Here is a 26706-nt window from a genome sequence, read left to right on the forward strand (position 1 = left end):
CCTCATCAAACTTGGCCTGGAACATTCTGGTGGAATAATTAATGATCTAGATGAAAAGAGCAGGAATTTAGTTTAGCTTAGTGAATTACTGGCACACAGCCCCAGAATCTGAGTGGAGGCTGCAGAGAAACGCTGAGGTTGAGTCCTTTATTTAACTACCAAGCTGTAGCTGAGTATTTAACAGTTCGTAAGCAAGTCGTGCTAAAAACTGAGCCACACTTTATGCAGACCTTAGTTTTAGCACCATAAAGGCCACGCATTTGACACATGACTGACCGCGTTGGATCCGGACAGCTGGCTGCCCAAGTTGACGACGAAGATGATGATGATTGGCTGCTTGTAGCTGCGCTTTTTGACAAACTCAGAGATGGTGACTCTGCTCTGAGTATGGGCGGCCTCTTCCTTCATTTCTTCTAGCTCAGCAAGCACCTTGTCTGCGCTGCCTCTCAGCCTCAGCAGGGCTGCAGGGTTAAAACAACAGCTTCTTGTAAAAAGCTGCCATAGTGTAGTGCATCCACAAAGATCAATGTTTTAAAATATTTCCATGTTTTGATTCAATTCACTTTTATTTGTATAATATCACATTACAACAAAAGTCATCTCAAGACTTTTTATATAGTCAGGTCTAGACCTTACAGTATTAAAGGGAAAGCCCAACAAATCCCCCTGAACAAGCACTTGGCAGCAGTGAGGAGGAAAAAGTCCCTTTAACTGAAGAAACCTCCGACAGATCCTTATCATACAGTATAACTCCTGCTTAATGACTAGAATGGAAACAGTGGGACCAGTTCTGTCAGGCTTTGTGGTTAAAACACTAGAGTCAGTGGGACCCACCAGCCTCGGCCTTGTTCTCCTCTCCCTGGTTGATGAGCAGGTATCGAGGGCTCTCGGGGCAGAAAGGCAGGACCATGTACTGTGCCAAGGCCGGGATGAGGGACAGGGACAGCATCATGGCCCAGTAATGCTCTGTACCCAGTGCTGTCTCCAGACCAGCCACCTGTAGCCACCAACAAGAGCTTTGTTTGACAGTGTCACGTAATACCTGCTTCTCTTTAAGGATAAATTAAGTTATTGTTGATTTAAAAAGCTGCCTTTGTTTTTGCAAAAGAAGTTAACAGTGGTAAGAGTGATTGTCAAATGTTTTTAGTTTCTGGTATGAACTGTTTATCACAGCAGGTGATTAATTACAATTTAATACCTAAACAAAATCCTCAATCACACAAAAAGCCAAAAAATACAAACATTGAGCTGAGACCTAATCAGGATAAAATGACAAGGTGTGTTTGATAGCATAGTAATAAATCAAGCTAATCATGCCTTGTCAGCACATTAAAATACTGACCAGCTCTTCATGCAACTCCTAAGAAAGTAAGGTCAACAATAAAACAAACAAAAGTGCCCTGGACCAACTGCTGGGTGACCCACAGTCGCTGTACCTTGTTATGTATGGATGTCACTGTCATTGTCTAAGGTTGCATTCACTCTGACTTCCAACAAGCTTGAAGAGACCCAATTACCCTCCGACTACTTTTTCAGTCAGAACAGAAGATTTCCAGCTCTGTGCTCACCATTCCCACTAGGATGCCAGAGGCAAAGGACACCTGGTTGAGTGTAGCGAAGGCCCCTCTCAGATTGGTAGGGGACACTTCCTGGATGTAGAGGGGATTAAGACTCATCACCAGGCCGCAGAAAAGACCGAACACCAACCGTCCCAGAATCAGAACCTCAAATGACTCGCTGGCTTTGGAGGCAGACATCAGACATGCTCCCACCACAGACAGACAGTTGACTATTAATATGGAGTTCCGCCTGGAGGGGAAGGCGATGCAAATGAAGAGACAATGATGTAATAATACTTAAAGAGTGCTTCTGTCGCCCTTCTTACCTGCCGTAAGAATCAGCCACATATTTTACCCCCAGCGAGCCCAGCAAGGCTCCAAAGTCCTTAATGCTGACAGAGAGTGACCACAGGAGAGTCAGGCTGTGATCCGGCATCGACTGGTTGTGTCTGCCTCTCCAGGTGTGGTTGAAAAACTCTTCGATGATCTGAGCAATGGTAAACAGAGACAGTCTGCATCAGTATACACAAGGTCTTACAATGGTCTGTTTTTTTTTTTGCATAAAGACTAGAAAAAACTATCTAAACCAGTTATGTGTTGTATCTTTTGAAATGGAACGGCTCTACCTCCGATGTCAAGATTGTACAAGTTCATTTGGGCAGGTTTTAGTGTTGTCCAGTGTTATGAGAAATGTAGGAAATCAGAGGGTTTGTGTAAGGCTGAATATAAAAGTTCTGCCTCACTTGTGACAGCTTAATGTCATCTACCTGTGGAAAAGCAAAGTCCAGCTGAGCCTGAGCATTCAGTTTTGTTAGGCCTAGTATTAGAAAGACTGGGTTGTCTGTTGTGAATGGTGGTTCCATTTTACAGTTTGATAGTCTTGTTCAGTGCATATGCATATTTATTTAGTACTATTATTTCAAATGAATGAATTTCTGTTTCTTCGCTGAGACAGTATATGCACAAATATACAGTACTTCTAACACTAAAGATGGCAGGAAAATTGTAATAAATGAGAAACGAGGAATACTGGAGCTAAGCTACTGTTGTCAGTATCAGTGAACTTGATGTCATATTCCCCCACAGCTCCTGTCGGTTCTGCTCACTCTGGCTGGAGCGTTGATGTTGCCGGTGTGGTGCAGGGAGCCGAGCACCGCTGCCAGGATGGAGGTCAGGAGTGTGGCTGTCAGATGGCTCTGCACAGCAACAGTGTTGTGGTAAGCGACATTTATTTCTTTACTTTTTAACTTGTCTTCAGTAAAAACTAGTTAACCCTGTCAGATAACAAATAACAGGTAAGTAACTCTTAAAAATCATGACTCCTAACTCTTTCACAGACTTAAACCTGTGACGTCAGCTCAATTGCTAATCTCACTGGTTCCCCCAACATAAGCAACCTGTGACTGTAAAGGTCAAGCATGGCAGGAACAGCAGTATGTTCACACACTGGCATGATGTCCAGAATTCTAATTACCACAAGTGAGCATTAGTGCTCTATGTTTCTGACAGTTTGTTTGTATAAAAAGAATTAAAACAAGCAAACCTCCTGGGGCGCCATTTGTTTTGGTGAGATGGGGTATCGCTCCCTCAAGATGTAGGTGCATTTATTTTCTTCTGTGGAAACCTGAATGATGCCAGATTTAATGTATAGAAGTATAGGACGTTTACATATGATATAACAGCCAGAAGACAAAAAACATTTAGTTAGGTATAACTCATTTCACACCGATAATTTTAAATATCTCAGCAACTTCTGTGAGAAATGTTTTTGTTATTTTACCTAGAGACGGGATCGGTTTTTCCCTGGTGGTAATTATCAACATCAATTTTTAAAATGCCCAAACTCGATAATCCAGGTAGAGATATGCATAGTGGATACAAAATATAAGCTTCAGGATACACAACATATTTTTATGAGAAAGGAGATGAAGCTATAATGTGCATATAAAAATCTAACCTGTTAGTAAAATGATATACTTCCTATGTTTGTATGTCCAGTATGAGTTTCTCATCCTCCTCATGCTAACTTGTGTGATCTGGAGTAAAGCAGATTGCAGGTCCAAAAATATCAATGAAGAAAGTAGAAACCCGGTGCAGCCTTGACAAATTTTCTGTAGATGTTGTGCAGTGTACAGATAATTAAGACCTCGTATCTGTGTCTACATATCAATAGCTATCAATATCATCTATATATAAATATGCTTCTCTAAAAATTGAGGGTCGTACCTTGATCCCTTCTTCGTCCCCCGAGTTTCAGATATGATTATGTCCGTTTTCCTGAGTGAACACACGACTGTTGGACACTATACACACACCTACACACACGCACACACTGGAGAAGCGAATCCAGTGATGAAATCACACCTGACTGGTGAATTTGAGACAGAGCTGACAGGATAGCAACCACAGGCCTCCTCTGGTTCTCACTGAACAGCTGATTGACATCCTCAGTTCTAACTGACTGTGGATCAGTTTCTCGTCTGCAGACAGACCTCCTATTAGCTATGTTGGAGACAACATAGCTGTTCCCAGGTCGGTGCCAAACAGTAACTTGTTTCCATATAGATCACTAAGTAGGCATTTGGGAATAACACAGCACTGTAACACATGCTTTAGCTGTGCACCCGTGTGTGCTTGTGGAGAGTTGTGCGCTACTTTGTCTGTGTACTGTGATGGTGTTCACTGAAATGGATATCTCAGGAACACTAAGCTGTCAAGGGAACACCTCATATGTCCAGCTGTCTTTATAGGAACTAAGAAAATCAATTACAGTGCAGTGTATTTCTGAGTTTTTCTAACTACTGTTGAGATAGTTTTATAAAGCCAAGATACTTTATGGGAAGTCGTACAAGTGTAGGAAATCCTTCAACTGACATTGAATTCTGAAAACTAAAAAGAATTATTAAAGGAATTTATTTTGCAACTTTAAACTTTAAGCCACAGTTTATAATTATATTGGGGACAGATTAAAATAAAAGCAAAGAAAACAGGCTGTTAGACTATTATACTGTGGTGTAACATCCTAATTGTACTGCAGTAGCATAAATATCTCATTTATTCATGATCCTCATGAGGTTTTTCCACCATTGTTTGTAGTGTTAGCATGCAGGTGTTTGTAGCATGCTAGTAGTAGTTATGATGGAGTCTACAAATCTCATGAATGGTTTTTTACCTCTTTGGAAAAGAAACCTTCTTCTTGTCCAGAACTGAATTCTTATAATTCACTGAATATAATTAGTTTTAGAGAAATTAAATTGTAACCACAAAGATAAATGTGCATGTCAGCAGCAGCATAAGGACATGACTTTGGCTTCAGGGAAGTTGTGAGAGAATCTTCTCACTACTTTAAAAACAAAACACTGAAACAGTTAATCATGAAAATAATGTTTCATTCCTACCTAAGTGCACATCACAAAATCTGACAAATACTGCAGGGTGCTTTCAAAGGTCACACAGTGCTGTGCTGATTTAGAGCCTCGAGGCATTAACAGGCAAGACTAGGGTAAATGATATACTTTATATACAGTCGTGAAAAAAGTATTTTAATATGTTTTAATATATGGTTATTTAATCTCAATTTTAACAATACAGAGAGATTAAAGTAATACAACTAAACAAGTAAAACTGAAGAAAAGTCTTTTCAAGATCTTCTGTAAATGTAATTCTACAAAAATGCCTATTCTAACTGAGGAAAAAGATAGCACACCCTCTTGGCAGACTGGCCTTGAGCTGTTGGCTACATCTTGTGGAGAAAAGTGTGTACTGTAAGGAACTACTTTATGAAATTCATTTTATAGGATTGACAAGTTTAAGGCATCTGCTGCCATATTGCTTCAGTCACAGCAAAATGACAAAATCATTTTGGTTGGAACATGTTTAATGTTGCAAAAAGGCTCATGCCATGTTATAAGGTGCAGTAGCTTATGCCAATTTAAACTTCCTCAGTTCAAGTGCAAACTCAGCAAAATGCCAATCAAAGTGCTTTAAGAATCCATTTGTGGTCTAATCAGTCTCTCAAAAGAGGGAAGTTTGGACCATTTGTTTTAAGTGCTTTTTAAAGCTTAAACACAACAAATCACTAACTTCTACAGTCTACTACTCAGAAGAACATAGTTTGAACTTCTTTCCATAGGCTCCTACAGAGCACCATGTAGTTGCAAACAAACACTAAAAGCAAGACAACGTATACCACGTAAAGAGACCTGTACCTGCACTCCAGAGATCTAGAGAGGTAATAAATTACAGTACCTCTAATTCTTCAATGTCTCAATATCACAGAAAGGTATTGCCATGAACTAAAGCAACAGTGCACATTTAAAACCATTTGATATTACATTGTACGTAATGGTAATCTAACCACGGAAATGGAGTCAGGAGTGCCACCTCATGTGTCTACATGTTTTTCTTTCCTTCGAATGCTTTTGCGATGCATTGTGATGATTAACCAGTCTTTGATTATTAAGTTGAAGAAGCCAATTGTTGGATGGAGTTGGATGACTGATGTCCTGCCTTGGGAGACCTTGGGGTTGGCAGAGTAGCACAACATTCATTTGTTCCTCTGGGCCTTCTGGGCAGACTTGGTAATCTTACCAGTGGTGGAGACCTTCTTCTCCACACCCTTAATCACACCGACAGCCACAGTCTGACGCATGTCACGCACCGCAAAACGACCTGCAAGATGTGTGATTTGAGCCATTTTAAGAGGGCATACATGTGAGGGTGTGCTATCTTTTTCCTCAGTTAGAATAGGCATTTTTGTAGAATTACATTTACAGAAGATCTTGAAAAGACTTTTCTTCAGTTTTAATTGTTTAGTTGTATTACTTTAATCTCTCTGTATTGTTAAAATTGAGATTAAATAACCATATATAAAAAATTTTACTAATTTTTTCACATGACTGTACACTGTGTATTTGTGTGTTTGTCTGTATGCACTTCCCCTTTTATCTTTCTCATCTCACTGTGACAGCGATCCTGTTTTAGCCTGAAATGTTCCCTGCTGTAGTGCAGCCTGTATGCACAGGCTCTGGATGCATCGGTTTTCCAGATATGTTTATCTTGGAGTAGTGACAGGAGCATCAAGCACATATTAACGATTCCACATCCAGGCTGTTCCCGATCAAAGAGACAATGAGCAAAAAAAATCATGAAAGGGCTGAAGCTGCCTTGGCCTGATGTGTGTGTTTGTATAATCTGGTCGTTGACGTTCACGATGTTCTTAAAGATTTGTGTATGTGGCTCTGTGTGTTTTGTGTTTATGTGGACTTATATTTTAACCTTTGACTTTTTTAAACAGGAAATCGTATGCAACACACAACCTATCCTGTATTTTCCTCTTATTGAGTCTTACAGTGCCTAAATTTACTTTAGTTTTATATGCCTTGTTTTTAGCTGATGATGGGGTCATCCTTATTGGCATTATTTTTATTATTATTAGCTGCCTTAATTATACACAGCCATTTTCCAGTCAACTGATAGATGTCATGTTGTAGAAGTAACATGTTTCAAATATTTAGAGCTCACATGTGCTTTACCTTTTGTGAGTTTGGTCCTCAAAGAAGAGAAATTACCTAAAATAAAACTTTGTTTGTAGATCTCATTAACAAATTCACTAAAAGAACACTGGGATTTTTGTTCAGCATGCCCCCCTGCTCAGTTTCATGTGTTTATGGAAGTGGAAATGCAAATGGAAGTCCATCCAAAATAAATACCTTAAACCCAAAGGACTAGATATTCTCTCAGCACATTATGAGCCCAAAAAAATAAAAAAAACACAGGAAAGAATAGTTAACATTAGGGGGGTAACATACATTGTCCACCTGCAGGCTCTGTTCGTGCAGCTGAGCTCTCAATCAGCATATGGATACGCCTCTCTGAAACATGACCTCTGACCCCTGAGCCCTGGCCTCCTGGCAGTTAACCCTCTGACCCAGCACTGGGGCGGCCGGGCAGGTGGTGCTGCAGGCGCAGAGAGTATCAGGCACAAATTGTGAGCAGTATGCACCGTCACCCTCACCGCACGCTAATGTTTAGCTATCACACAAGCTAATGGTCCTCGCTAATTACCTGTAATGGTGTTTTTGATCTAAGTGTTTCAGTGTGCACAAAGACGTATAAAACCACGCAACAACACTCATCTCTACTGAAGCATAAGTGTAAAATAGAAGGCCTGTGCACTGGACAACTCCTCCACAAGCTAATATGTCACACTTCTTATTATCCCTGTTATTTATAAAGAATTTGGTACAAGATGAAAAAAAAGATACAAAAAATTATTTGGTTGTATCAGTCTTCCAATGCCGATTGTACAGTACATGTATTTGTTACTCATTTATTTATAATCATGGATTTACATTCAGTTAAGGTGCATCAGAAATGGTGACAAATGAAAAAAAATGGAAAAAATACACAAATTTGGTTTATTTATCATCTAAAATGTCAGAAAATAGCAAATATTGAATACTTATATTCATGTCGTTAATGGATAAGAAGGTTTTAGATTAAAATTTATAAATAGTACTATCTCCTTGTTCTTAACATTGGACAAGCAGCACCCCCCCCCCCCCAGCTTTGCAAATTGAAAACAATTGAATATAAAAGCATATATAAAACAGCATGCAACACCTGTACTTGCCCACATGCCACTTTCAAAACCCCAAATTCCAGTCTTTACCCATGAAACCCTTTGACTACCCTCCACCCCATTTCTAGCAAAGGGGAAAATACACACACACACACACCTTCTCAAAAACACACACACATCCCTAAGCAGCTGCGTCATTATGAAGCTCTTTTGAACTTCACACTGGAAGTCAAATGCCACATGTGTCGGTACAAGACAGATGTACTGCAGCTGCCTCTTGGCTCCAATTTCATCTGTGATACAACCCTCTCTGCCTTCCCTGCTTCCCCCGCCCATCTTCCAACCACCCCCATCACCAGCATCCTCACCCCAAAGCCCTCTGCCTCCCATCATACACTTATAGCATCTGTACCTTAGATGTCACAACACTATATCAGAACATCGCACACCACATTGTTGTTTTTAAATCAACAGGCCAAACGGAGTGCATCTTCTGACATTCAATGGAGAATTTATTTATATACAGCGACTACAGAGTCCAATTTTAGTCATTGTTAATAATGATATCTGCCAATTTATTGTAATTTTTTTTTTACCAAACATGATTAAAACATACGCGTCACAGTGGCATGAGCACTCGGTGAAATTAAGAGCATTTCAAGACATAACTTTAAAAAATATTTATTGCAAGTCCATGAAATTCAATCGGATTGACTGATGCTGTTAGTACAGTGTGTGCACGTGTAGACCTGGCTAACAAGGGTGAGCTTGCAGCCTGCAGTGGCACATCTTCACCAGCAGGGGCCAGTATTCTTCTTCCCCTCAGAGAGCTGGACTTCTGTTCCAGCTCTTAATGCTTTCCCTCTGCAAGAGGTCCAGACTGAGCATAGTTTGAATAGATGTGATATAAAACAGCATCAGGATCAGTTTCATGTTGTTGCCATTCATTTTTGTTTTATGCATGTGCAATTATGGTGGTTTAAAAAAAATCTGTTTTATGATTAACACGCTTTAAAAATACTTTCACAGGTGCTGAGGTGTTAAGTGATTTGGTTTGTTTTTCAGTTGTTCAGAATGTAAGGCATTATATAGAGCTTTTTCTCATTACAGCTGCTTTAAATTTACATCACACTTCAGGTGGGAACAGCTCAAAAGATTGATACAACCCAGGTGAAAGCTACTGCTGCATGCCAAGATGCACTTCATAAACTCCAACATTTTATCACTGTCGATTCCAAGACTCCTTTTTCCTTCTGCGCCACAGGTTTAAGTTTCTCAGGAATTAAGGCCGGTGTTACAGTGGAGAGGCACGTCAGTTTTCATTGCAGAGGCAGCTATACCTTAATTTACTTTGGCCAGTTTCACCCAAAGACGACACACCTCAGTGTTTTTCCCCCCCAACAGATCTTTCTTTGGCTATGAATGAGAGATATTGTCAGAACATGTTGAGATGTTCACTAGCCTGTTGGGGGTTTACAGTGGAGAGAAGCAAGAGCTTCTCGCTGTCAGACTGTCGTTTGTAAGTCTCCTTCATTATACATCCTCCACCGTGATTAGCAGTGATTACTAGCCTGTTAGGTTGTTTTAGATCTTGCATGTAATCTGCAGCTTGACAGCGTCTGGAATCACTTCAGCAGCACACACACAAGCCCAGTGTTCAAACTAGGACCGGGGCAGGCACTCAACAGAGACGCCACAGACCTCTAAGAAAGAAAGGGTTCTGTTCTCAGTCTTGGCACGACTGTTCACTTCAAATTAAACACGACTGGTTTTGTGATCAACGTGGAATAAGCACCAGATACTGTATACATTCTTGACCGAGTGTAGTGGTGATGACAGGAATCGTAAAACACAAGCTGAAATAGTCACATAACCCCTCCACAGATTAAATAAACAGTGGTCAGAACTGATAACATACAGTTTGGTCTAAGCATTTCACTGTTGTTAATTAGCTACTGTAACAGCCTAATGTTTGACAAGACAAACGTGATGCAATGTTTCTTGTACAATAGGACAGAATGACAGTAAATAAAAAAAAAAACACCCATATGCCCATCAGTGAATTTAGTAAAACAAACTATTATTATTGTACATATTTACAACAGGAGCCTTTTTTGTTTCATGTTCATGAGCCACTGCAGTGACTCCTGGGAAAATCCTAAGAAATACACAACTCAAAACAAATGCACAAGCATTCAGACCTCAACAGCAAACTTGTGATTCTCCAGTTTTTAAACTCAATTGTTCCCATATGTGAGGAAGAAATTTTACTTTTTACAATCCACAACTTGACAATAAGGTCTCTCGCTCTCTCTCTCTCTAATGTTGTTCCTCATGCTCAGTCATTGTCCTGTTAATCAAACACCCCGGGGGACATTCTGTCTTATTCCACTGTCTTATATAAAGTGGAAAAGCTCCAAGTATGTGTGGTGGGAAGTGTTTCACAGAGCAGGACTAGAATCAGCTGTTGGTGGAAAGACAATGGATGTGTTTACATACAGTACACGGCTTGTATTCTGATATTACTGGGAAGAATCAAATATTTATTTTAGGAACTGGGATTTGAAAATGCCACATATTGTTTACGATAACAGGGATAAATGTGACCATGACAGCTGAAATGAGCTTTTGTTAATTGAATACTTGTCCTGGTAAACATCTTGCTTATTTACCTTTACTGGTCGGCCTTAGCTACCACTTTCCTGGTATTATTATGAACACGTCGGCCATTTCCTGAACTGTAATTTGTTTTGGAAAAATAGAATCACTACCAGGGGGTCAGACATTTGTTAATGTGGGTTCAGTTTGTTAACCAGTTGAAGGTGATGAACTCATGATCACTGATCAACTTATTAAAGGTAGTGTCAGTGATTCATTTCAGAAACATTTTTTGTTACATTTCTTGAAATTCTCTTTTTGCCCCAATGTCAGTGAATACCTTAAATGCACTGACAACATAAAGACAGAATTCCATCATCCATGGCAGCAGCAGGGCTGAACAAAGCCTGACTAAGTTTACTCGGCCTGAGCAAAACAATTGGCTGGTCTACCTGTCTGTTAACCAAACTTCCTACTTGTGCACACTCTGCCCGTGCACTCATTGCACAAGCCAAGAGTCTCTCACAAGGCCAGGCAGTCAGACACATTACCCACAGCAGCTTTAGGTTGCAAACACAGGCCTTATTCAGGAAAGTTAAAACTAAAAAGAAGTTGGATGCTACAAGAAGTAAAACCAGATTTAACACCAGTGTGGTTTTTGTACGATGGCAAGTGGCTGAAAAGTGACGACATAGTGGCTGTACTTTTGCTGGATAGGTAATTATCAGTTATAATTTTTTCTTTTGGGCAGTTTGGGGTGAGGGTGGGGGGTGCACATTCTAATTAATTCAAACAAATTTCCGCTCGAATGTCATTGAAACATGACTTTTGGAAAAGGTGACAGCCCTACTAGCTGGTGAACATAGTGGAACAATTAGCTAAACCAAACCAAAGTAGAGCTAAAGGAGAGTGAATATTGGACTCGGGGTAGGACGACAAAGTTGCTCACGTCAGCCGGAACAACTTTTTAAAAAGCAGTAATATTTCAAGGTTGCGTGTCTCCAGCTTTGGAGTGCTCCTATCACCCTTAACAGTCAAAAATTCATTAATGTACTGTTACTTCCATGTACTATAGGTATGTAGAAATACCCCACTTGCTGAGTACTGCATGAGTCCTGTTTACTGCTAAGACTGTGTATGTGCTGTACAAGTGTTGGGGTGATGTATAGGCTTTAAAAGTACTCACGTCACCTTTGTTATTAATGTGTTTTAGACATTTTTCAATCTGTTAGTTTGCTTTTTGAAAAGTTTTTCCCTAAAATTTAATTTTTTACCACATATTTTGTAAGCATGTAGAACAATAATAAAATGCTAAGGCATGTGATAACTGAGGAAACTACAAACTGCATACAAGACAATAGTCTTGCAGTAGTTATGGGTTGCACAAGAAGTACTTTTAAGTAATGTAGTTACTTAATCACAGCTAGTTTTCCCCAACATCGGTATATCCTGAACAAAAACCAGATGCATCATGTCAGACTTCGTTCACAAACATCTGATTCTTCATCCAAAATATTAATGTTTCTATAAAATGTCTGTACAGTGCAAGAGGATTCCTACAGCTAATTCTGTGCTGATAAATTAGACTCCATGGTCACGGTTTAATTCTAATATGTTCACTTAATATTACATGTTCACATGCAGCTTTACCAAGTAATCTGAATTGTTCTGTGTTGCCATAGTTCTTCCTTTAAAAGTGTGTGTATCAAGAATCGTGCAACGCTGAATGCAATTCGATGTACTGCAAGCTTCTCGTTAGCAGGTTGCCACTGGCCTGACAACATGCATGCTACTAGCGGGCATGCAAGTCTCATTTAATGGCCAGAAAATGTGAGCGATTGTGCCTGTAGTTATATAAGAACAGAACAAATCACAGCAGTGACTGAACACAAAGGAAAATGTGCCTGTCATCTCTCGACAAATATGTCTTTTCAGTCCCCAAAGAGAGAAATACACAAAAAACACTTATAAACAGATAACATGTCAAACACCGGGAGGAGAAAGTGCAAATATTTTGGCGTTGCTTCATTTCTTTTCTTGTTCTAAACTCAGGAACTTCTTAATTTTTCTGCTCCATCTTTCTCTTTCCTGTCAGCAAGCGTACAGATGCCTTCCCTATGTGCCCTCTGCTCTCGTCTCAGCTTCTGCGTCCTTGTCTTCTCACACCAGACGACCTACTGGGAACAGAAAGACAGGCAAGAGAGGGAAGGGGGGCGAAAAAGAAAATACATTCACTGTTTAGCCATTTTATCATCAAGCATGCAGATGTACTCATAGCTTAATTTGTTAAAACTCCTGCTGTTGGATTCTGCATGTCTGAGCCCAGTTTGTTTTCATCAGTCAAACCCTTCAGCGCACACGTCAATGCTCTATGTATTTTTGTGTGCATAGGTGTGCGTATATGCAGATCTTCTGCAGCGGGACTTTTCTCTTCCACTAAAACCCGCTGCCTTAACTACATCTCACCAGCATGAAACAAATGTACTATTTCATCAGCCTGCTGTTTGTTGATTCCCTTATCCTGCTTTAGCAAAAATAAAAATAACTATAGTTTAGCAGTGTAGCTTCTGCCACCTAGTGTGTTGTCACTACTATTTTAAAATGCAATGTAAAACTAATGTTATCACTGCAAATAAGTAAAAATAGGCAATAACTTTAATGTACAGCAGCTGTACACCACCTCCACACTAATAATATATGAGAATGTGCCAACGTTAAGTTACAACCAAGCTATAACTGAACTGTCTCTGCAGGTGTGTGTTGTACAGCATTTGCAGGGACAGTGTACTGCTGTGCAAGGGATGGACTGCTCACTCATCAATCACTGTGGGTGAGGGGGGCAAAGGGGGAGGAGGAGAGAGAAAAAGAGATAGGTAATGAGCTTAGATTGCTTACAGATGGCTGTCAGAGGGGAGCAGGGGTCCTCCTGGGAGCTGAGTGGGCTCAGGCTGTGAGTGAATGTGTCTGTGTGGGGAGATTTTTATAAACCTCTGTAGAGTAAAGGAAGGTGTGTGCATGCTTACATGTGGACATGTTTGTATGTGCACAGTATCTCTGTCACTGTGTCTGCAGCTTGTTTGTATATGGTTGTGTTTGCAGGTATGTGTACATGCTGTGTTTGTGTCTCGACTCTCTGCTACATGCCTGCTTAAAATGAAGTTAAAACTTCATTTTAAAATGGCTAAACATAAATGTCAGTAAGAAAAATTATTTTTCTCTCTGCTGCCTAATATAGCATGTGGCTTGTCTGAGGCTAGGGTTAGGTTAATATTAGGGTCAGGTGTTAGGCAAGTGGTGGTTATGGTTAAGGTTAGGATAAGTCTACAGGAAATGAATGTAGGTCAATGTAAAGTCCCCACAAAGAATTAAAACACAGCGTGTGTGTGTGTGTGTGTGTGTGTGAGAGCAGCATTCTGTGGGGGTGGGGATGTGCAGGTGCGCTCTCCGTCAGTACCAGTTATGGTAGCCATGAAATAGAGGTCCAATTGATTTTCCTACTCCCTCTGGAAGCTGCTTTAGGTGCAGCATTTACTTCAGAGTCAAGTAAGCATCCCAGTCTTTCCACAGCTCCATGAATCATAGGTTACCAGCAAGTCAAGTAGTGGATGCCTTCATCTATACTTCAGGGATATAAAATTGTGCCGTCAATCAATTAAAATGTCGAATTGCGACTAATCACACTGTTGTCCATAGTTGTCACATGGTTAATCTCAAAGTGATCCAGTGGCCCCCATGCCAATGAGACCCCCTGCCTTGCCTCCACAACAGGCAATTTTTAAAAAAATATAACACGCAGTATTTGCTCATTTATGAATTGATTATTTATGTTTGGGAGTCTCTGTCAGGTTCCTCTCTCTGTTTCCCCCCTGCTTCAATCTGATTCGCCCCGCCTGCCATCTAGCAAAGGTCATAAGAAGTGGGTTTTGAACAGTGAGCAGTCATTTCAAACAGCCAGTCATGGACGAGCTCTCGGCAGCTAAACGTCTCAAACTGTGGCTGCCAGAGTGAAGAGGTGACGTCTTTTGTGCAGAGAGAGCGAGACAAAGAGAGCGAAAACCAGGGTTAAGATCGGTTTGGCTTTTTAACATGGGGAGGGTTAAAAGCAGCCAAAAAGACTCAAATTTCATTCAGATGTGGCGTTCTTCCTTCTGGATCTGATCCAGTTCCTCTTTCCAGTGAAGTCATGCTGCTCCTTTCTTTAGCTCCGATAACTGTGCTGTCAGAGGCTGAGGTGCAGTACTGCCGATGAATCGGCCATGCAATTAAAAGGCTCCAGAGCAACAAATGGCCTGTCTTCGCTCTCCTTCGAGTCACTGAGGACACTGTCTGGCCATTAACAACACAAAGCTCCCTGGTCTCTCCCTGGACACCTTGGCCCCACTTGTGATAAAGAACTGAAAACAGATCCTGTTTAGTAGTGAATCACCTTACCTCACCTGGGACTGACTGGCCAATAGAGGCACTTGGCTCAGGAGCTGGGAATCATGGTGGCTGGACTAGGCTAAGAGGATGGATAAATAGGCTTGAGTTTACTGTCAGCTTTGTAGAACAGCCTATGGTTGATTAAGACATTTATTAACTCATCACCAGAATTACAGGTGGTGATATTAAACTGTCACTGCCCACGCTGTTCACCTGTGTTACCTTTAACGGTGTAGTTTGTGAAGCTGATGTCACAGTAATTAAAACATCAAAATCTTGTGCTGTGGTGTAATTACTCTTGGCTCTGAGAGGACAGGGCTCTGGGCGTTGTAATGGTCCTGAAGCCCTGGTGCCAGGCCTGCCTCATAATGCTCTCCTTTATTCTTGCCTAATGATGGACACAGCAAGAACAAACGAGAGGGGGAGAGGAGAGCAGGAAAGAGGAAGAGAGGCTAAACAGCAGGCGAGACGTCTTAGTCACTACAAGCCTCACCTACAGAACAGTGAAGGGAGTTTTAAATGAAATGAGCCTCTAAATACTTTGTGGTGAGGTGGCAGTACTCCTCCTCAGTCATGAGTACTTAATGGTGTCGGATTGATATTTATATGGTCACAAACACAATTTATCAGTCAGTAAAAAAACAACCTTTTACTTTGAAAAACACTAAAAATAATTATCTATAAGCAAGGTAGAGATTTTTTTCCAAAGGTTGCTTTTCCCCTGTACTTTCTACACCATGTTTGGCTCACTGCTACAGTTAACCTCGTGCTAACGGTTAACTTAGCCTCCAGCAAAAATAAAGAGATACTCACATACTATCAAATGTTATATGATGGTATGAGGCACTCTCTGCTGCTGGAGTAATAAAAGCAAAGCATATACGGTACATATGACAGGGAAGGCTAGGCTTGGCTCACTGTTGAGCCAGGTGCTGACAGCCTGCTTCTGATGTTGGATTAAAGCTACATTGGATCAGCTGAGCTAATAAAGAGATACAGTGCCTTGCGAAAGTATTCGGCCCCCTTGAACTTTGCGACCTTTTGCCACATTTCAGGCTTCAAACATAAAGATATAAAACTGTCATTTTTTGTGAAGAATCAACAACAAGTGGGACACAATCATGAAGTGGAACGAAATTTATTGGATATTTCAAACTTTTTTAACAAATAAAAAACTGAAAAATTGGCCGTGCAAAATTATTCAGCCCCCTTAAGTTAATACTTTGTAGCGCCACCTTTTGCTGCGATTACAGCTGTAAGTCACTTGGGGTATGTCTCTATCAGTTTTGCACATCAAGAGACTGAAATTTTTGCCCATTCCGCCTTGCAAAACAGCTCGAGCTCAGTGAGGTTGGATAGAGAGCGTTTGTGAACAGCAGTTTTCAGTTCTTCCCACAGATTCTCGATTGGATTCAGGTCTGGACTTTGACTTGGCCATTCTAACACCTGGATATGTGTATTTGTGAACCATTCCATTGTAGATTTTGCTTTATGTTTTGGATCAGTGTCTTGTTGGAAGACAAATCTCCGTCCCAGTATCAGGTCTTTTGCAGACTCCATCAGGTTTCCTTCCAGAATGGTCCTGTATTGGGCTCCATCCATCTCCCCATCAATTTTAACCATCTTCCCTGTCCCTGCTGAAGAAAAGCAGGCCCAAACCATGATGATGCCACCACCATGTTTGACAGTGGGGATGGTGTGTTCAAGGTGATGAGCTGTGTTGCTTTTACGCCAAACATAACGTTTTGCATTGTTGCCAAAAAGTTCAATTTTGGTTTCATCTGACCAGAGCACCTTCTTCCACATGTTTGGTGTGTCTCCCAGGTGGCTTGTGGCAAACTTTAAACGACACTTTTTATGGATATCTTTAAGAAATGGCTTTCTTCTTGCCACTCTTCCATAAAGGCCAGATTTGTGCAGTATACGACTGATTGTTGTCCTATGGACAGAGTCTCCCACCTCAGCTGTAGATCTCTGCAGTTCATCCAGAGTGATCATGGGCCTCTTGGCTGCATCTCTGATCAGTCTTCTCCTTGTATGAGCTGAAAGTTTAGAGGGACGGCCAGGTCTTGGTAGATTTGCAGTGGTCTGATACTCCTTCCATTTCAATATTATCGCTTGCACAGTGCTCCTTGGGATGTTTAAAGCTTGGGAAATCTTTTTGTATCCAAATCCGGCTTTAAACTTCTCCACAACAGTATCTCGGACCTGCCTGGTGTGTTCCTTGTTCTTCATGATGCTCTCTGCGCTTTAAACGGACCTCTGAGACTATCACAGTGCAGGTGCATTTATACGGAGACTTGATTACACACAGGTGGATTCTATTTATCATCATTAGTCATTTAGGTCAACATTGGATCATTCAGAGATCCTCACTGAACTTCTGGAGAGAGTTTGCTGCACTGAAAGTAAAGGGGCTGAATAATTTTGCACGCCCAATTATTCAGTTTTTTATTTGTTAAAAAAGTTTGAAATATCCAATAAATTTCATTCCACTTCATGATTGTACTGTTTAATGTTATGAGATGGTATGAGACACGTAGTAGACGTGTAAAGATGTACCATTGTTGGAAAGTAATATTAACACTTACATTTGGCTGCTGCTAATACAGTAAGACGGGCTCTCAGCTCTCTGGTAACTTTACTAGATTGTGTTTTGGATCATGTGAGAAAATAAAGAAAGAAAGAAATAAAGACATACTGACAAACTCTCAGCCAGACTAAATACATGTGAACATTCCACTTATATTTCTTTTATGCAGTATTGCTATGTTATGGGTGTATGAAGCTCAAACAAACTGCTACATCTCTTCAGTTTTCACTCCTGTCTCATCCTGATACAAAGTTCACAGGTCTATGTGTGGGTGGCTCAGGTGCGGTGGGTCAAGTTGCATATATTTGAATATTCACACATCCCAGAATGCACAATGAGGGGCAGATGTTGAGGCCTATTACAGAGGTTCACTGAACCTTTGTTGAGGAAAGGTTGTGTTGGACTATATGTTGACAATCCCAGTGGCCAGAGTCAACAGCACCAGTAGAACCAGTGAGACAGGCTAAATTCAAAAAGGTAGAACGTATTTGTTGATTTCATGTTGGTTGCTTCTTAATTTCCAACATCTTGTCTAAATCAAAGTCTAGAGTTGTAATGGTTGGTAGAAAATCTGATGCTTTCTTATGTCATGTATGGCAGTAAATATTTTTGGACTAGTGGTCCAATAAAACAAGACATTTGAAGATGAGTTATTAAGTTTCAGGCCTGTCAATCAAAACAAATCCACAAACATCATTTCTGTTGTTATGGTCATGACATGAGGTGGGGTCTCACTCACTGCAGACAAAATCCGACTCTTTTCACCAGTAGAATAGCTGACAACACGCCATCTTAAACATGAGCACACACCAAACACCAGGCAACAGTACACATGGTTACAAACGCACAAGGGAAGATAGCTCAAACTTAATTAAATGTTTGGCACAAATTGCATTCAGCAAGAAAAATTAAGTGCTGCTGTGTGAACTTACTGGAACTAACCCAAAGTGACACATTTTACCAAAGTGCATGTTAATGGATTATACAGTAAGCTGCCTACAGCACTTAAAGCCTAAGGCAAAGTTAGTGAAAGCACATTAGTTTGCCTTACGGTACAAATTTGTCCCTTGCCTTGTCCCTTGATTTCCACTTGTCATTGAGCTACCTGCAAAAGAGAACTACGTTAAAGTTAATACAGGTGGATGTTTTGGTTTTGAAATCATTAAAGAAAATATCAGTCAGCTACCTGTAAAAAAATAACTTCTCATTACATTTACTTATGTTCTTTTTGAAATGAAAGTCACCCTGTTCATTTACATGTTGAAGGCATTTCATGATCTCTGGGCTTTTTCAAACCAGTTAAAACTTCATTTTAAAATGGCTAAACATAAATGTCAGTAAGAAAAATTATTTTTCTCTCTGCTGCCTAATATAGCATGTGGCTTGTAGACTGGCAGCAGTCTCTCGCTGTAAGCTCCTTTGACAGTACTTAATGATCTCTATTAGGACTGCTCTGTAAACCCATGATAAGTAGTCACAGGTTTCCGGCCCAGACAGTGTCTAAGATCCACAAACACAGTACATTAGGCTTGTCTAAATATTCATCAGCGAGTGCTGAGTAGAGCAGTTCACCTTATTTAGACTGCCAAAACATCTGTTTGTCACATGTACCACAGTTACTTCATTCCTTCCTCTAAACGACTGGCTGGCTGCGACTCTCTCAACTAATTTTAAACTATGACATAATGAAAATAGTAGTAAAAATGACTTGTCTGGGAAAGGTTGCTTGTTGTGTTTAAAATTATTCATAATACAACACCACGTACCATTTTAATTCAGTTTTTCGTATTTGTAATAGAATTCATGCATTGTAGTTTTGAAGTCTTTCTGCTGGTTCAGAATAGACAGTACCATGTTTTACCTTTTAGAAAAACCCCATTTACTGTACAAGATCACCTTTGTCTAGAGAACGGATTTTCCCAGCTGGCCTCAGGTTCAGACCGTGGTTATGACCCCACTCCTTGACCCTGCCAACCCACTCTCACTCATCCTGTTTCCCTCTGCTCAGTTTGCCCAAGCTTTCCTTTCTTCTTACCTTCCTTGCTGACGCCCAGGCAGCCTTTCAGCTCTTGCAGGGAAATGGCCCTGTCCTTATTCAGGTCACAGTAGTCGGTGAACTTGCGTGCACATTTCTTGGGTTTGGCTTTCTTCTTCAGGTACTTCTTGAAAGGTTTTAGCTCCTTCTTGTTGATGTCATTGCTTCCGTTGCTATCCAGCTGGGCAAAGTACCAGTGCACCACCCTCTCCTCTAAAGTGTGACTGGGGTCAGGCTCAACAAACCTGGGGAAGGTCAGAGGAATAGACAGAAGTTAAAACATGGATGTTTCAAAACAGAATAGTTGGCATAAAAGGAAGCAGCAAAAGGTGTTAAAAGGCAGTTACAGTTACCTTATTTTTTTATTATTAACCATAGCAACAACACAGTAGACCTATTCAGAATAAACTGCAAAAACAAACCAAAAAGCAACATGTTGAAGTGCATTTTAAGATGGGCTGGTAAATTATAGTTAATTCTACATGATGCACTTTTGATCCACAATTATATCACTTGAAAAAGATTGGTCCACTTTGTTGATTTACATTGAAGTGAAACCACAACACCCGTTGGAAAAAAAGATGCAAATCTAAATATTTCAGTCGGTTTTGTTCAGTAGCAGGTGTCAATTTTGTTGCAGCAAACAGTAGCTTACAATACATTTTTTAAAATATCTGCTTTGCTTGGCAGAATGGATTCACCTTTTCAGGCAGTGACTAAGTCTCACACTGACATATTTCATAATCTCGACAGCTTTACTCCAAAATACCTTTCAGCCCCATCAATTTATATACAGACAGGTGACAAATGAAATGAAAGCCCAACATAAAGAGTCTCAGTAGGTGCTGAGCCACCACGTGCCACCAGAACAGCTTCAGTGCACCTTGGCATTGACTGTCCAAGTCTTTGAACTCTACTGGAGGGATGAACACAACATGTGGTGTTTTGATGATGGTGGCGTAGGTGCTGTCTAACACGTCGCTCCAACATCCCCCATAGCTGTTCACTGTTCATCTGGGCTGAGATCTGGTGACTCAGAATATGCTTCACATCATTTTCATGCTCTTTCATGTCATCAAACCGTTCAGTGACTTCTGGTGCCCTGTGGATGGGGGCACTGTCATCCTGGAAGAGGCCACTCATTTGTTCAGGGTTTTCCTTTCATCTGTCTCCTGTCTGTAGTTTTACCACTGATGGAAAGTGAACACCACACTGTCCATGTCTGTGCTGAGATCTATGCTTCATGTCAGAGAAAAAATACTGGCGTGCAGTTCAGAAAAACGGGGTTAAACGCAGTATTATCTGAGAAAAGCCAGAACAGGGTTGAGGTTTTCCACAAGGAATCAACCTGCTCTGCTTAGGTACAATACTCCTGAGTTTACTGTTGTACGTGACACAACTTACCTCCCACCACCAGAGGGGGCTTGTGAGGTTATGGCTACGACCATGTCAGTGGTGAGGGCATCTAACAAGCTTGTAATGAATTCCACTTTCTTTCCCTCTGGGCAGCCTGGCACAAATCAAAGACAAAAATACACCCATTACGTCCCAGAGCTAATCTGAGTCATTAGGGCGCAGTGAAGCTGAAGTGCCTCTACTATATAACCTCAGAACCAGTGAACCATTATGACAGATATCAAACAGAAAACAGCTGTTACACAGTAAAAGAAGGCATACAAACATCATCCAGTGGTTAATGACAGACCAGGTGCATCTGAAAACTGGCCAGTGTTCACAATTACTGGTGAATCATTTTGAATATGTTTTCCATAGAGGTGAAATAAACTGTTTTACAAGACTTCAGGAAAACAGAGCTGAGGTACATGGGAAGAGGTGGTGCAGAGGTGTGTGGTGATGAGAGAGCTTTGTTGAGCAGTGCAGACCTGTTAGCTTTTATAACACAATTCTGAACAGCTTGGGTAGCCCTTTTTAATAGCCCAGATGTAAATAATATAATAAATAATATGTTAAACCAGTGCAAGTGTCCCCCTCCTAAATGTGTCTGTTATTGGAAAGCTTAAAACACACTGCCACTCTCTTTTCTCACAAGCTTTCTAAGTTGCTCCCTTCTCCCCTCCCTCTCAGTGTTTGTGGTCTCCTTGTCCTCGACTCTGTTCACTTCTCGTTATTGTCATTGTGCTGGCTCCGTGCTGTGGGAGGTAGTACGCTGCCCCGCCAGATAAATACAATTGGCATTTCCACTGACACAATAAGCTCGGAGAAGCGCTGCCTTGCTGCGCCTTAATCCAAGTATTAAATTAGGGTGTTTGGAGGGCCAAATCATTTTGCTATACAGTATGCAGCATATGTGGCAAAGTGTAAAAGGTAAAATGTGGTGCAGGACCTCTGGCAGCAGCAAACGGGCTCTGGGCTTCTTGGATTTGATCTTGTTAGTCTGAAGGCTTTAAAAATGCAGATGAAGTAAATTTAGTAGAGTCAAAAGTACAACATTTGCCTCTAAAATGTAGTGAAGCCAAAGGAGCAAACAGTGAAATACAGACACCTCAAAATTGCCCTTTCACTAAGTACAGCACTTGATTAAATGTAGTTATTTTCCAGCCCTGGTTAACTGACTGCTCTCTTGAGCATTATTTTCTCCTCTTGCCTTGATGTGATGGCCATGAAATGTTGTTTTGTTGTGGTTCAGAACATCCCTTTACAGGACATAAAATATCTCCTCATTTATGGCTAGCACATCCAGTGTGTTTTAGGGGAAGTCATTTTAGATTTGGAACCTTTATACTCCAGTAACCCTAGCCAAATGCATGGGTGGTCTGTATCCTGGGGTGGGGGGGGGGGGGGGACCGCACAACACAAAGGTTCGATGTCTGACTAGATTTTTTTTTTTCTCATTCATTATCAACATTGTTGAAGGCATGCTAGTCAAACTTTTAGCTGCATCAGTTATTAAAAATAAGATTTGTTACACAAATTTAAATTGAATCCAGGAATGTTTTTCCAATCCAAGCGCAAGATTGAATCGAACCTGTCAGTTCTCTGCCTTGGAAGGGATCTTCTGTGTCTGTGATGCGAGATCGTGCAGCTCCATCACACTCCGGCATCTGGTACCTGTTACACAGAGAAGAGAGGACAGCGGGAACGTGACTCCATGAGACAGAAGAAAGAAGATAAACCTGCTTTAGCAATAGTGGAAATGCCTGAAACATTTAAAGCACTGCTGGTCCATGTTTAAAAATTATTTGTGCCCTATCAAATACAAGAAGTCAGACATGGCCTGTGACCGAACACTCCACAAAACAAAAACACCACAAAAGATTTTCTTGTTTTTCTTCCAAGCCTCAGAACAGTCTGAGGTGGAACACATGTACTCTCCCTGATCTAGTCGCAGCATGCATCTCTACACATAAAAGTAAATTATAACCTATCGCTCTTTGGTTTTAATCCATGTGTCCACTATAGATCTGTAAAGAAATACTCAGTGATTCAATTTTTAATAAATATTTAGTGAATACATTCATTTTAGTCTTTGTTTCTGAGCCATAGCAAATTGTTTGGCATTATGCAAGGCATGACTTGTTTTCTCCTAGGTACTGTATCATTGTATTGAACAGGATGGAAAACTGGCCATGTGTGTCTGATTTGGCTTTTTTTTTTCCAAAGTAAAAGCAAGTAGTCATTTGTTTTTTTTTTTCAGTCTGCAAATCCATTGGTCCAAGATGGGATGACTGGTGCATTACTCTGCACGTTGCTGTCCATGGGAGATGAATTTGGATGGCATGAGGTCTAGTCTAAAGAACAATAAAGTCCAAAGTAAAGAAATAATCAAATCAGGTTTTTCATTCAGTGTCTAAAATGCAGATGAGAGTCTTAAGCTTGCAGTTGTTTTGCTTTGGCTTCAATCTTTTAACAACAACAAGAAAAAAAAAAAACAAACCCTGGTATGTTATTTATTAGAGACTAAATGATAAATCCAAGGCACACAGCCAGCATTATCCTGTATGCAAATAGTATTAAGGCCAAAGAACAATCATGTAATCATGTAAAACAAATCATCCTGTGGAGATAATGATGATGTCTTGCAGGAATAAAAACTTCATTTATTTATTGGTGCATGCTTAGCTTTTCATACCTTCGGCTCTTTCTGTCTAGCATTGTTTCATGTTGTGATCTCGATGTTCTAGATAAAAATCATAAAACCTTTTAAACAACCAAAACGTGAATATTTTATTTAATCTTTTCTGTTGCCTCATCTCCATCTCTCTGCTTTGCAAAAACCAACTGTGCCTCTGCCATTTTGCCAAAAGCAATATAAACAGTAGTAACTGCACTGAAAACAAATGACATACCAAAAGCTGAGTGTTTATGGTCAGCTAAGTGAGTTTCCCATCAGGGGCTTAAAGATAATGTGAAAGTAAAGTGAAAATGGCAACAGCAGCTTGGATCTAAACTTCTCTTTTAGCAGCAAAACAAGCTGTTAGCCAGTAGCTCTAGGGATGGATGTCGGTCTGTTCGTCAGTGCTCGGTTCAACATTGAAATGCATTCACAGCTATTTGAAAGATTGCCATGAAATTTGGTGCAGACATTCATGGTCTCCTAAGCATAAATCTTATCTTGACTCTGTGAGTCCATTGACCTTTCCTCTGGCTTTACCACGAGATTGACATTTGTGGCTTTGAGTGGAATATCTCCATAACTGATTACCATTAAACTTGGCACAGATGCATGTTTCCCTTGCGATTAATTCAAATGACTTCGGGATGCCTTAACTTTTCATCTAATGCATCATCAAGGCAAAATTTGACTTGTCCAATTCTTCACTTTGAATAAAAGCCAGCAAACTAGTGACATTCTCAACAGCCTCGGACGAACTTTGTTTTCAGTGCTTATTAGCAGATGTCAACATGCTAGCACACTAAACACGTTAGCATTGTCACTGTAGACATGTTAGCTGACACCCCACCACAAGCTATTGTACTGTATGTATATTGTAACAGCTCTTCATACAGTATAGAACAATTCTGAGTTAAGGGCTAATCCTTACTGTGTGTTACCTGGTGGAGGTTCCAGGAATGGGCCGTCCTGTGTCCACCAGAACACACCAGCAGTAGCCTGTTGACTGATGGCACTGGACTGGTTTGTAAAGGCCTCCAGGCCCACACTCAGGGATGAAAATGGCTTCGCGAGGGTTCTGCCGAGCCTCTTCCAAGGTGCTCTGTCTCTCTTGGTCACAAGAGGGAACTTTCTCTAAAACCATAAGAAACACACTCAATATATACAGAGAGAGACGGTTAGACAACCAGACACATATTGCAGACAGAAAATTTTAAAGGTCAATGTGTGATATTGATCATGTAACCCTATCCAAAACTGATCATTTGTCCACGAAATCCAAAACGTATATATAGTGTTATGCATCCTCCTGTTGTATTTGTAGGCCACTATTTAGGGGCAAGTTTCCCAATCACAACTGGCTGTTGATCAACCAAATTTACTGGTGATTTGCCATCAAATTTTGGTTGGTAGAACTAGTATTTAGCATCCTTCAGATCACTTTGTGAAAGTGTTAGATGTTTAGGGCTTTCAAGTTTGAGTATTGATGTTCTCACTTAATTCAAGATAACTCAGCGCCGCTTCATCCCATGAACATATTGCCCATCGTGTAGCTGGATGTCAGGTGTTAAACACATTATAAAACAATGCTAAATATGGCAAAACCACCCGTTGTCATGTCACATGGTAGAAGTTAAGTAATGACAATTGAATCATCTCTGTAATAGCTAATAAAACTCAGTTTGCAGACTGTGAGATGCAGTGAAAGCCTTCAGAATTATTAAGGACTGCTACCAAAAAACAGTCTTTCCTCAGCTTGCATTAGGAAGTCTTACCTACCATGACCCCTCATACACTGTCTGTTCAGCAACAGCCGCTACTCTTGTAAGATGCTCCTGCAACACTTAGTCCCACCACCGTGTATTTACATTCACATCCATTTAGTCTGTTTCTCACTCATAAGCCAAGTACAACAGAGCCGCATGTTAAGCATGTTACCATGACGGTGAAGTGTGCTTTTACGACTCCTGATTCATTTGTCATTTTATGTTCAAGTGCACTATGAAGCATTTAGCTAAGTTACAGTAATGGTCGTGCTAACCATTTGGAGATGTCTCTAAACGAGCTTGTGAAATTAGATGTTGGACTCCTACAGAGTTGTGAGCATATTGTCTACCCCACAACAGAGGTCAGAATTATTTATTGTATGTCCTTTATTTAAAGCTCAAAACAGTTCTGTTATGAATTCTAGTCACAGTTCTATGGCAGATTATAACCTGACTGCTTTTTCCTTTGGAGCCTTGTAGTGCCTTTTAGATCATTGTTTTATTTTGACTGCCCACATCTTTATTGTTTTGGTTCTGGCTGATGATTTTAGGTGACAAAGATCCATGCAACAGCACCAGATGGCAGACAAAGTTAGCGAGTGGCTAATAAAGAAACTACAATGTTTAGTAGCTAAAGATGCAGATGCTTTTCTCAGGAATTGGTAGAGACCAAAAACTGAGCTAAAAAACAGCTTTAGATTCATAATTGAGTTTGAAAACTTTAAACTAGTCCTTCACTAAATGGGATTTTTGGTAAAATTGAAGTGTTACAAGATTTCCTGATTAATAGGATGGTGAATAATTTTCTTTAGAGCAGAGAAATTTGAAGAGATTGTCACGAAACCTGATCTACATATACAGTATGAGACACAGTAGGTCTTTGTCTTCTTCCCTGGGAAGGTTAATAAAGATGAAGATGATAGTGGCAGGTTCAGTAGCAGGGAACGTGGAACGTTTTGTGTGTGTGTGTGTGTGTGTGGGGGGGGGGTTCCTGTGTTTCCTGTGTTTCATTTTGACACATTGAAAGACACAAAACCCCTTTTCTTCAGTGAGTCTCACTCAAGTGTTCTTAGCGCTG

The 26706-nt window shown here is 40.5% G+C and overlaps 2 protein-coding genes across 7 annotated transcripts in view; both read right to left on the reverse strand.

Moving 5' to 3' along the window:
- Window position 1: 1 nt before the first annotated feature.
- On the reverse strand, window positions 2–6255 carry LOC109973341 (solute carrier family 2, facilitated glucose transporter member 1-like; the record flags this gene model as incomplete). The annotated part of the gene is made up of 7 exons (XM_020622853.1): window positions 6150–6255; window positions 2666–2811; window positions 1886–2046; window positions 1569–1809; window positions 835–997; window positions 277–461; window positions 2–46 (listed from the first exon to the last, which is right to left on the reverse strand). Coding segments are annotated over exons 1-7 (1047 nt in total), but the record flags the coding sequence as incomplete, so codon positions are not given.
- A 2382-nt stretch (window positions 6256–8637) lies between these two features.
- The window catches only part of smoc1 (SPARC related modular calcium binding 1), a 45292-nt gene continuing 27223 nt past the window's right edge, over window positions 8638–26706 (reverse strand). For 2 of the 6 annotated variants that reach the window (XM_020622875.1, XM_020622871.1), the window contains exons 9-14: window positions 24804–24996; window positions 22777–22859; window positions 21195–21300; window positions 19791–20035; window positions 18827–18860; window positions 8639–12917 (exon numbers count right to left, since the gene is read on the reverse strand). In XM_020622875.1, the coding sequence (XP_020478531.1) occupies window positions 12878–12917; window positions 18827–18860; window positions 19791–20035; window positions 21195–21300; window positions 22777–22859; window positions 24804–24996 (701 nt within the window). In that variant the 3' untranslated portion in view covers window positions 8639–12877. Of the gene's footprint in view, window positions 12918–18806; window positions 18861–19790; window positions 20036–21194; window positions 21301–22776; window positions 22860–24803; window positions 24997–26706 lie in introns of all 6 variants that reach the window. The other 4 variants (XM_020622874.1, XM_020622873.1, XM_020622872.1 and 1 more) reach the window with 4 other exon arrangements.

This window comes from Monopterus albus, unplaced genomic scaffold, assembly GCF_001952655.1.
Source record: "Monopterus albus unplaced genomic scaffold, M_albus_1.0 scaffold290.1, whole genome shotgun sequence".
Classification (NCBI taxonomy): Eukaryota; Metazoa; Chordata; class Actinopteri; order Synbranchiformes; family Synbranchidae; genus Monopterus; species Monopterus albus.